This window comes from Squalius cephalus (assembly GCF_949319135.1).
Source record: "Squalius cephalus genome assembly, chromosome: 11".
In the NCBI taxonomy this organism is placed as follows: Eukaryota; Metazoa; Chordata; class Actinopteri; order Cypriniformes; family Leuciscidae; genus Squalius; species Squalius cephalus.
Window position 1 is genome coordinate 28,986,299 of NC_137132.1, and position 12,237 is coordinate 28,998,535.

Here is a 12,237-nt window from a genome sequence, read left to right on the forward strand (position 1 = left end):
ATATATATATATATATATATATACACCTGTGGTTTTAGGGTGAAATATGACTTTTCTTCATGAGATTCACTCAAAATGACTATTTCTCTTGGCAGCAGTCCCGGAAGATTGTGCAGGACACTCAGATACTTTGAGAAATGCTGTATGAGGCAAATGACCACTTCAAAGCCTCATCAAACCATGATGATCAAGAGGTTAGAAAAACATTTCATCACTTTCCAATCCCCACTGAGCATTATTAACTTCAATTAAAAAAACAGAAATTATCGCAAGTAAGTTCTGCGTCATGTTTGCATGAATCAAAACTTTCCCCTGAACAGCAGCTGATAATGCAGAAAAAAAAAAAAAAAAAAAAAAAGAGGATGTCCCAGCAGTCGGAAAGAAGCACCAGCAGCCCTTTGTTTTGAAGCTCGGTCCTCACGTGGGTTATGAGATCTTCTCGTAGAACAGGAGGTAGGCTTGGGAACTCTGCACTTTGGCCTCCGGAACCGGATGGACGCTGCTGTCGCTGACGTGGAACCATGATCCTTTACTGACCTCAGCATTACCTGCGACAAGAGGAATATTGGAACATCATAATAATAATGTCACTGGGTTTCCAGCTAAATTCAATAGGGATTCAAAAAGTTAGATTTTTCAGTCTCAAACATTATTGCATGTTCATATATATACAGTGAGGAAAATAAGTATTTGAACACCTGAGAAAATCAATGTTAATATTTGGTACAGTAGCCTTTGTTTGCAATTACAGAGGTCAAACGTTTCCTGTAGTTTTTCACCAGGTTTGCACACACTGCAGGAGGGATTTTGGCCCACTCCTCCACACAGATCTTCTCTAGATCAGTCAGGTTTCTGGGCTGTCGCTGAGAAACACGGAGTTTGAGCTCTCTCCAAAGATTCTCTATTGGGTTTAGGTCTGGAGACTGGCTAGGCCACGCCAGAACCTTGATATGCTTCTTACAGAGCCACTCCTTGGTTATCCTGGCTGTGTGCTTCGGGTCATTGTCATGTTGGAAGACCCAACCTCGACCCATCTTCAATGCTCTAACTGAGGGAAGGAGGTTGTTCCCCAAAATCTCGCAATACATGGCCCCGGTCATCCTCTCCTTAATACAGTGCAGTCGCCCTGTCCCATGTGCAGAACCCCCCCCCAAAGCATGATGCTACCACCCCCATGCTTCACAGTAGGGATGGTGTTCTTGGGATGGTACTCATCATTCTTCTTCCTCCAAACACGTTTAGTGGAATTATGACCAAAAAGTTCTATTTTGGTCTCATCTGACCACATGACTTTCTCCCATGACTCCTCTGGATCATCCAAATGGTCATTGGCAAACTTAAGACGGGCCTTGACATGTGCTGGTTTAAGCAGGGGAACCTTCCGTGCCATGCATGATTTCAAACCATGACGTCTTAGTGTATTACCAACAGTAACCTTGGAAACGGTGGTCCCAGCTCTTTTCAGGTCATTGACCAGCTCCTCCCGTGTAGTTCCGGGCTGATTTCTCACCTTTCTTAGGATCATTGAGACCCCACGAGGTGAGATCTTGCATGGAGCCCCAGTCCGTGGGAGATTGACAGTCATGTTTAGCTTCTTCCATTTTCTAATGATTGCTCCAACAGTGGACCTTTTTTCACCAAGCTGCTTGGCAATTTCCCCGTAGCCCTTTCCAGCCTTGTGGAGGTGTACAATTTTGTCTCTAGTGTCTTTGGACAGCTCTTTGGTCTTGGCCATGTTAGTAGTTGGATTCTTACTGATTGTATGGGGTGGACAGGTGTCTTTATGCAGCTAACGACCTCAAACAGGTGCATCTAATTTAGGATAATAAATGGAGTGGAGGTGGACATTTTAAAGGCAGACTAACAGGTCTTTGAGGGTCAGAATTCTAGCTGATAGACAGGTGTTCAAATACTTATTTGCAGCTGTATCATACAAATAAATAGTTAAAAAATCATATATTGTGATTTCTGGATTTTTTTTTTAGATTATGTCTCTCACAGTGGACATGCACCTACGATGACAATTTCAGACCCCTCCATGATTTCCAAGTGGGAGAACTTGCAAAATAGCAGGGTGTTCAAATACTTATTTTCCTCACTATATATATATATATCAACAGACTCAACAGCGCTGATACTCACAACCAGCAGCCAACCCGTTTTCTACGTAATTGTGCGTGGAGGGTCGTGATTTAACGTAGGCCGTGTAGTGTCCGGACCGCATGGTGCCGCTGTGCTCCACTATGCCATAAAGACTATACAGCACTCGTGTTTCTCCCTCCTTCACACCCTAAAAACACAAACAGGGTTTGATGCACTGCTCATACAAGAGCATGATTAATTAAAAAAAAAAAAAAAAATCACAATCTCGATTCAAACACCCACATGATCTGATCTCATTCCTACAGGACAATGATTCAGCCATTTCTATTAAACCTTTGACAAGTAGCCTGTGATCACAGCGAACAGTCAAATCTGCGTTGGCGCTGCCGCTGAGCCAGAGCGAGCAGTTGTCACGTGCAGGTATGACACAGCTTCACAAACAGTCTTTTCAACATCACAGTTTGAGTTGTCGAAAAGTACCGACTTCGGTACCAAGTTGGTACTGAAATTTAAAAAAGTGACGATACCAGCATTTCCCTCTAGCATTTTGAGTGCTGTTGAACATATTCTTAAACACCTCTGATCGGCCATTGTGTTGACGCGCTCAACATATATGTCTGTGACAATGGCCAATCAGAGGTGTTTAAGAATCCATTCAACAGCGCTCAAAATGCTAGAGGGAAATGTTGATATTGCCACATTTTTCAAATTTCAGTACTTTTGACAACAGTACAAATCACAGTATAATTATTTCCAAAAATTATTTGCATGAAATTTGCATTATATGCAAAAAAGAAAAAAGAAAGATGCCGGTCTGTGTGCGCGATTACACAAACCTGGAAGACCATCTGACCATAAGCAGTAGACTTGTATAGAAAGGATCATTTTAAATCAATGAATTGTGAATAATTTCTGGTCATTGTGAGAATAACTGTAATCAATAGAAAAGTAACTGTAGTCTGATTACAAGTATTTTAAAATGTAAAATAATTAATTGCAAGTACTACATTTTTGGAATCTGATTACATGTAATCAGTTACTACCCAGTTACACCATTAGGTAGTTTTAACAAGTTACTTTTAAAAATGTATTTGTCACTGAATCATTCTTTCAAGATTAAAAAAAACGTACTCATCCAGTAATGAAACAGGTGACATCTTTATGAGTGAGTCTTTGAATCATTCGTTCAAACTGAATAAAAATAAATAAATATTCAAATTAAATATTTTTTAGAAAGACTGTAGCAATTAACATTTTGTCAGAACCTCTAGTAAATTATTATTTTGTTAAGTTATCCATTCAGAATCGTTGGAGAACCATGATCTCTATTCTAAACACTCAATTACTCCAGAAATTATCATTTGCTCACCTTGCAGTTTAAAGAGCAGAAAGGAGCAAGATCCAGGATCTGAGGAAACTGCACATGTCTGTTCACCTTACAAACGCTGTATCCAACCTACAGGCAAACAAATGACAAAACAAGGGTCTAAATGGAGATTCCTTTGAGTGTATCAGTGTGGTGAGGTCTGGGACAGGAGGAACCAGGTGTTTTACCTGCTGGAATCTCTTCAGGTGAAGTGTGAGCACTGCTGGAGGAAGAGAGATCAGCATCTGCTTCAGTGCATCTCTGTAAACAGCTTTCTTACCACCTGAATCGTGACAAAAATCAGTTTAGAAACACTGCTGTCACAATTGAGCTTATGATAAACTAAGTTTTGTGTTCAATAAAAAAAAAAAGGTTATATATATATCTTATATATATATATATATATATATAAAATGTGTATATAATATGTATATAACTTGTGACATCTGTGGCATTGTGCTGTGTGATAAAACTGAGTGAGTGGCCTTTTATTGTGGCTAGCCTAAGGCACACCTGTGCAATAATCATGCTGTCTAATCTGCATCTTGATATGCCACACCTGTGAGGTGGATGGATTATCTCGGCAAAGGAGAAGTGCTCACTAACACAGATTTAGACATATTTGTGAACAATATTGAGAGAAATAGGCCTTTTGTGTACATAGAAAAAGACTTAGATCTTTGAGTTCAGCTCATGAAAAATGGGGGCAAAAACAAAAGTGTTGCATTTATAATTTTGTTCAGTGTATGTATGTATGTATGTATGTATATGTATATATATATATATATATATATATATATATATATATATATATATATATGTATATATATATATATATATATATATATATATATATATATATATATATATATATAGCCACAATAGTCCTAGATATTTTATGTTTACTAGCATATCACGTGGCCATTAACTGAAACATCTGAGGGATTCGGCTGACAAAAAGTCTAAGTCTGTTAAATATTGTAAAAGGTGAGCACAGTACCATCAGAGGCTTTATGTCCAGACTGGCGTTTTGTACAGGTAAAACACATCAGTCTGTTGTTCTCTGTGAGATGTTCCACCTCAGTGAACTGATACAGGCAGGACTCCACCGAACACTCCTTCTTCTCTGGCGCCTCCCTGGTGGTCAGTGCGTGAAAGGCAAGCTCAGGGTCCTGATTCACCACAGTGTATTCTTTAACGTCAACTGAGTCATCATCTCCATTCTCCATTTCACCTTCTGAAGCTGTTTTTAGTGACATAATATTCAGTTCTTTGACTAATTGATCCTCTTCAGCACAAAGCTGGTCAGCACCGTCCTCCTCCTCCTCAATTTCATTCACCTCTTCCACTTTGTCTCCCTCCATAGACACATCTTCAGAGGTCTGGTCTTCGGATAAGGCAGTGAAGCGGTTCTTGCCAGCAGTAGCATGTTCTTGCTCGGGTTCCTCATCATCTTCATCCTCATTTTGTGATTGTGCGGAAGGTTTCTCAAGGACCAAATGCTCCTGGCTGTTTTTAACTGGTTCCACATCAGCACTGCCATTTTCTGAAACACTGTGAACGGAGCCGTCCGCTGGATCGGTGCTGCTAGCTGTGCTCTGATTGGGCAGAGGTTCCAGAGTGACTTTACTGCCCAGTTTCTGCTGTCGTCTCTGAGTCTATGGATACAAAAGCCAACAAATAAGCGTATCGCAGATTGTCGGTATTCTACTTGATACTGTGAAAAATAAGTCACTGGAACATGATATGTGTAAAACATGTAGGGAGAAAAAAAAACACACACACACACACACACACACACATATATATATATATATATATATATATATATTTTTTTTTTTTTAGTTCAGTCATGAAACTCTATAGGGCGCAGGCTGATCCTTTACATGCAATTGGCAATCAATCACATCATTACCACATGGTACAAGCTGATTGACCTCTACTGATCCTGCAGCCAATGAGATTGCTTGTTTAACATTTAAATAGTCTGGTTCATTGTTTGCTGTAAGCTAGTCCTGTAACGCGCCTCTGAAACCCTCCACCTCCCCCAGCTCCACCTGCCTAGATCTGCTATGGGATTTATGCTTGTCTCTTTATGCATCAGCAGCATATCTTACATGCTCACAGTAACATATCTGTGTATCTATTGGCAGTAGCAAGTTTATATTTGCTCTGCAGCAGCAGCAATAATCAACAGCAGAAGCAGCGAAGCAGATCTAATCTGACGAAACCAAATACATTAACACTGACCTATTCAATAACATGCTTAAACTATTCCGAGAGTTGTCATGATTGAGATATATAATTGAAATGTTGACACGGTGTCTTTACCTTGGCTTGTTTCTTGGCCTGTTTCTTGGCTTTCTTCTGCTGGTACTTGCTTCCTGTTCCTGTAGGCATGTCTTCATTCCCATTGGCCAGAGAAGTTGTGCTGTCTTGATCTCCATCGTCACTGCGATACTGAGCAACTTTCTTCTGATTCTTCTTTCTGTAGGCCTGGAGGAGAGACTCAAATCAGTTCACGTCCCCAGAACATGCTCACGCTTCACAACAGCAACTATGAGCGTTTTGCCAGAAGGAAGAGCCAAAGTGTTTGAGGGATAAAGCAGCTATATGAATCTTACCTCATCAGCTACAGGAAGAGACAGATCCAGAAACATCTCTGTCACCAGAGACACAGTTCTGCACTCTTTACACATCACCGTGCTGCTCATCTCTCCACCAAACACTCGGTCTACAAAGTTCTTGGGTGCACCATTTTTCTCATACTCTGGTGAAAACGATGCAAGAGAAAGTCAGTTATTAATTGAATAATACTCATGTTATGATAAACAAGCTTTGGGTTTAATCTTGCCTTAAAATGCTTCGCTGATTTCAACCTGCTCTGTATTGTTACAATGTCGGTAATGTATGTAAATGAACAATGTTTACTCGTTCTCCATGTTACCTGGACTGATAAATTCACATTTATTTGTCAGCAAAAGTCCACCGGATAGTGCAAAATGTGTCTTCCGGCTGACTATTGACAGGCCTTTCATGAAAACTACAGATGATAATTCTGCATTTTTGTATCCCCGCCCACAGACAGTCGGATCAACAGAGTTTATTAACCGAATAGTTATTGTAAGAGTAGGTTTATCAATGAAAACTCTATTTTGTCCACTCTTTAAACTGCATTATGGCGAAAGTGGAACACCATGGCTGTTTGTAATCATCCAGTTTGAAATGCTGACTACAACATTATGACTAAAAGTTTGCTAAGAAGTATTTCCTAGTAAAGCAAGGCAATATTTGACTCTGGTCAATCGTATCCATAGCAGACTGGTGGGAGTGGCCTTGGACTGTAACATGCCCAGTGCATTATGGGTGTTGAAGTTTTCCTACCTATTTGGCAAAGGGGAATGACAACAACCTTTTTTCTGTGTTTTCTCAAGTCAGATAGCACCGATTTCAAAACTTTTATCGACCTTCTACTGCATTGGCAGCCAAGTTTTATTGAAAGCCCATTTTGCCAGTGCTTTAATCATTCCATTATAATACATAATTTGTCATTCTGGTAATCTGATCTGGTACCTTTAGTAACCTTCTTCGTCTGCTCAGCCTCTAAGCTTTTGCCAGAGTTTTTCAAAGCCCCCAGAATTCCAGAATTTACTCTCTGAAAAATACAGAAAATAAACAAACAGGACACGGTTACACTAAAATGTCTCAAACATTCCTTATAATCAATGGCAAAGGAACACCAGCAGACACGAGTTCATCTGGTTTGTGTTCATGTGCTGTTAGAGGTTTATACTTTCACTTCTTCTGCCCGCATGCCGTCCAGAAGGTACCGCAGCAGCTCCTGACTGTCCTGCTGCTGAAAGCCTTTAAAGCGTGGAGCTCTGTGTACAACAAATAATGGAATCATTAAACGATCACGATCTCGATTCAAACACCCATGCAAACTTGTTCCTTTAAGACAACGATTTGCCTGTGTCTTTTAAACCTTTTACAAAATCACACCGGAACATTCAAATCTGCGTTGGCGCTTCCGCTGAGCCAGAGAGAGCAGTTGTCATGAGCAAGTATGAAAACGCTTCACAAACAGTCTTTTCAACATCACAGTATCATTATTTCTGTTACAATAATATCACTGGGATAAAAGTTAGTATTTTGGATATAAACACTGATGTCGTCGGAAGAGATAAATAAAGGAAATCCCCGTTTGAAAGTGACTTGGTGCTTCTAATAACGATTGTATCAATTGCATCGTTACACCAGTAGGTGGCGACAAGTGGTTGTGAAAAAAAAACGTATTTGTCAATGAATCAATCATTCATGAGATTGGTTCACAAATGCTGATTCATCCAGTAATAAAACAAGTAAAGCCTTCATGAGGGAGTCATTCAAACCTGCAGATATTAACATTTTGTCAGAACCTCTAGTAAATTACATGTTTTTTTTGTTTAGTTGTCTATTCAGAATCCTGGGAGAATCGTAATCTCTATTTAAAAAAATAAATAAATGGTGGTTCACAATTTATCCAGAATTGTTGTCTCTTATGCTCATCAAGGCTGCATTAATTTGTTTAAAAATACAGTAAAAACAGTAATACTGTGAAATATTGTTACGATTTAAAATAACTATTTTAAATTTTAATATATTGCAAAATGTAATTTATTCCTGTGATCAAAGCTGAACAGCAGAGTTTCTCACGATCATCATGACTAAACTATCAAACAAGAGACACACACATACATGTATACATATATACAATACATTTCTTTAGGACATGCAGGTGTCAAACACATCAGTAAAACAGCACTTTCCTCTTATTATATGAGGCAGCAGTGCTACGAACATGTTTGTGCGGCTACTTACTTTTTACACACTTGTGTGAAGAGTTCTTTAGGGGTCACAACACCTTTCTTGGTATCCTGGACTTCATTAAGTAACTGACACATAGCCAGCGTGAGCGACCCGGGTCTTTCCAGCTGGATCTGAAGAGGTTCCTGAAAACATGATGTGAAAATATGCTGTTAGATGAAGATTTATGCATAAACTGAACATAATGAGGGTCAGCATTAGTACCAGCTCAGATGATGGTGTGATGATGAAGCAGCTCTTCTCATCTGAAATCTGGCTCAGCAGTTCTCGCAAAAACTGCGTCTGTGATAAATTCTGAGGGAGACGAGAACATCAGGGTATGCAGAGCTTGTTTACATGCAGAAATGTGTAGCCTGACTCTGCACCTGCACGACTGCATTGAAGAAACACGTGTTGCCCAGATTACTGAGACCCCTGACACACACGACACCAGAGCTTCCTGCCGCCGCCGCCTTCTGTCTTTTGGGACTGTCATCATGTTTGGAGTTGCTCTTCTGGTTCTCCTTGTTCTCTTTCTCTTCATCCGGTGTTTGCTCTTCAGGTTTCTCTTCCTTCTTACATTCTGCAGGCAAATGTATGCTTTTTTTTTTTTTTTTTTAAATGAAACCATGTGCTTTTAGTAAACAAATTTCAAAATAGCCAAAATAAAGTGTCTAAAATATATTGTTTTCAAATATTACATAGTATATTCTGTTAAAATCCCCCTGTAGTCAATCATTTTATCCCTTAAAACTCACCTTTGATCACCAAAATGACATATTTAAACGTATTTTTTTTTTTCTTGAAATATACATATACGCGGTTCTATGAATATCACTCGATCTATGACGATCACTCGTTGATCTGATTGGTTAAGGTAGTTTGTGACGTCAGAAACACCAGCGATTTCAAACCGTGTTTTTGAGACTGTCTTTGGATCACTGCAGTTTTAAAGGAGACATATCATGCTTTTAAATCGTTCCTTTTTACATATAAATCATACATTTGTAGTCTATATAAAGCGGAACTGCAATGCTTGGGTCTGAATTCCTCATTATTATAGCTCCACAGGCCCCTTTTCTACCCCTTTTCTGATGAGCGTCTGAGAGCAACTCGTTTTGGTGCAGTCTCTTTAAATACAATTGAGACACTTCATACCCGCCCCCTCTCCAGTTTGCAGAGGTTCAACTCCACCCCGTTCGGCCATTTTTGTAGTTTGATAGCAGAGATACGATTATCTAGCGGCACAGAAACTTTTTATTCACACGTTATTAACAAAATGTCAACAACGGAAGACTTGTCCAGCCAGCCTTACATGTTCGAGCCGGAGTCGGAGCCGGAGCGAGATGAAAATGAAGACGACGAACCTGCAGAACAACGTCTTCATATGGATGTATCGCAATGGTGTGTTACTGTATTTACATATGAAACTTTGGTCTTCCGACCTTTTACCACCGTGTCGATTTATTTTGATTAATATGTGCAAGGGAGAGAGAGCAAGACAGCGTCTAGTTTGGAGACGGTGAAGTCTTGTTTACACTTTCGCCTGGCTTCGAAGAGAGAGAGTGTGCGTGCGCGACCGGGTCTCTCTCTCTCTGCTCATTCTTTCAGTTAAACATGCGCCCTGTCACAAGCGCGGCAGTTCATCTACATTAGACGGTGTAATGAAGCGTGTGGGTTACTACATCCAACAACCGAACATTTTAACTTACCCTCTCGTAACTTCTGCATCTTTTAGCTTGGACTACAAAATTCCAGCGAGAAATAAAAATGGCGGATTGCTCGAAGTGTTGGGCTGGAAGTCAATGTCCTTATTTGGCAGTTCCGCTGCAAATACTGTGACGTAATAGTTCACAAAACGTCATAGATAACAGAAAAATCTGAACAGGTTGAAAAATAAGGCCAAAACAGAATATAAAGATATCAACGAAGCACCTGATTAGAATAATTTCAACTTTTCTGTACTTCTAAACACTCCAAATATACAACAAAATGCATTTAAGGGCTAAAAAAGTGGATTTAGCATGATATGTCCCCTTTAAGGAGGAAATACTCGATGCAATGTTGCTGACACATGAATTTACACATGGTTTGTCTTAAAGCATATTAAAAACACCACATAGACAATAACATTAAAAGCTTGATTTTCACCACAGGGGGACTTTAATATTACAAATTTGTTTAAAAAAAACATATTGGTCAACTGCTACTGATATTAAATAAGCGGACGTGGCTCTGAAAACTGTCTGGCACCTACTTTTGTTGGAGGTGCTCTTGCCAGGATCCGTCGGCACTTGTTTTCTTATGTTTGTGATCAGCTGTGCCAGCTGACCCGTGCTGGAATACTGAACTTCTTCATCACAGATGTAACACCTTGACGGCACATCAAGCAGAAGGTAAGAGGTCTGAACGCACAAACCCTGCCACATTTCAGTGAGGATGAGGATGTGTGTGTGACTTACCATACGCTCCAGACGTCCAGGCTGAGCACTAAACAGTGCGGCTCGGATCGAGGCGTCTCGTAGTGCTTGATCGCATGCTGATTCTCCAATCTACCGCAGCCCTGACGAGGATCACAACATAGTGTTTAAGTGCGGCTGGCCAATAGCAACGTGGCATAACTAAGTCACCTGATCACTTACTCTGTGGCCGCATTTCAGGCACATCCACACAGCTGGACTTTCTCTTTCAATTTCATCCTCCGAGATCTGGTCTTCAACAGGCTTGTTCGGCTCACAGTCTTGGCACGAGCTCAGATTTAGACCGGCTTTCTTCAGGAAGCTGTTATCTATTCCTTTGCGGATGTGAGTGCAGGAAACCCCTTACAAAGCAACAGGAGAATCATGTTAAGTTAAGAGGTTTCATGATTAAAATCACTTAATTTACAGCCAGCTGTCACACATGTACCTGGTGTCTCAGTGCTAGGACTTCTGTCTTTCCCCTTCTTTTTACCCATTTTGGTTTATAGAGGAGCACCTGGGAGGGGTTTTAAAACATGCATATTAACAGTCATATCAGTAGCTACATCATTATCATTTTATAATAATAACACAAACACCAGTGATTCACTGATGTGATGCTGACCCGAGGTCGTTTATGAGTGTGTCAGCAAACACAGATCTCTGATACAAAAACGTTTTGAGAAAAGTAACAGTCGCATTCAATTTAAAGATCAAGTCACGAAGAATAAGTCATTAATGTGTCCGTTTAAACCACTGAAAATACAAATAAACCGCGACAGCTGTTATTTTCAGATGAAAAAAAACATGACACAAACAGTTTAAGTAAACTTACGAGGCCAGCAAAATCATTTAAAAATATGTAAACGGGATTACATCCATCCAAGTTTCCGTATTTAAATCATTTGTAGCGAAATAAACCGCATGAAAACACCAGTGTAAAGCATGTTGTTCAGCGGCTGCTTAGAGTATATCCGGGTGACGCTCGACGCCGCTGAGGTTCATTTCAAAATAAGAGTCTGAATTAAGAAATGACAAGGACACACATTTCTCGTCTTTCCTTGTCAAGACGGACCCATCACCTAGTGACTACACCTTTTATAAAGGACAATAAACAAATATACATATACAAACCGAGGCTTTTCTGTGATTGATCACCACGTGATCTGTTTGTTCCAAAATCCAAAAGGAAAGTGAATGTAAACAAAACAGGAGCCAAAGATGTGTTCTATTAAAATTAATGTCTTCTATTAAATTAAACACATAACAGTGTTTAACATTACAAGTTACAACACAATAAAAAGAAGAACATATTCTGATATCTTGGAAATGGCTTAAAAACTTTGAAACCAACGTGTGGGTAAAAATTGCATCCACATGCTGGAATGAGAAACATTAATATATGAACTTTGGAATATATATATATATATATATATATATATATATATATATATATATATATAT

General features: G+C 39.6%; 1 protein-coding gene across 1 annotated transcript; it reads right to left on the reverse strand.

Annotated features, from left to right (window-relative positions):
- Positions 1–17: 17 nt before the first annotated feature.
- usp16 (ubiquitin specific peptidase 16) lies at positions 18–11,758 on the reverse strand. Its single transcript, XM_079885509.1, has 17 exons — positions 11,609–11,758; positions 11,222–11,290; positions 10,957–11,135; positions 10,777–10,877; positions 10,572–10,687; positions 8,701–8,897; positions 8,540–8,629; positions 8,330–8,460; positions 7,263–7,350; positions 7,043–7,124; positions 6,094–6,239; positions 5,801–5,965; positions 4,470–5,127; positions 3,658–3,752; positions 3,473–3,559; positions 2,143–2,290; positions 18–548 (listed from the first exon to the last, which is right to left on the reverse strand). Exons 2-17 carry the CDS (start codon positions 11,268–11,270, stop codon positions 427–429), a joined length of 2,454 nt encoding a protein of 817 aa, XP_079741635.1. The 5' UTR covers positions 11,271–11,290; positions 11,609–11,758; the 3' UTR covers positions 18–426.
- Positions 11,759–12,237: the final 479 nt, after the last annotated feature.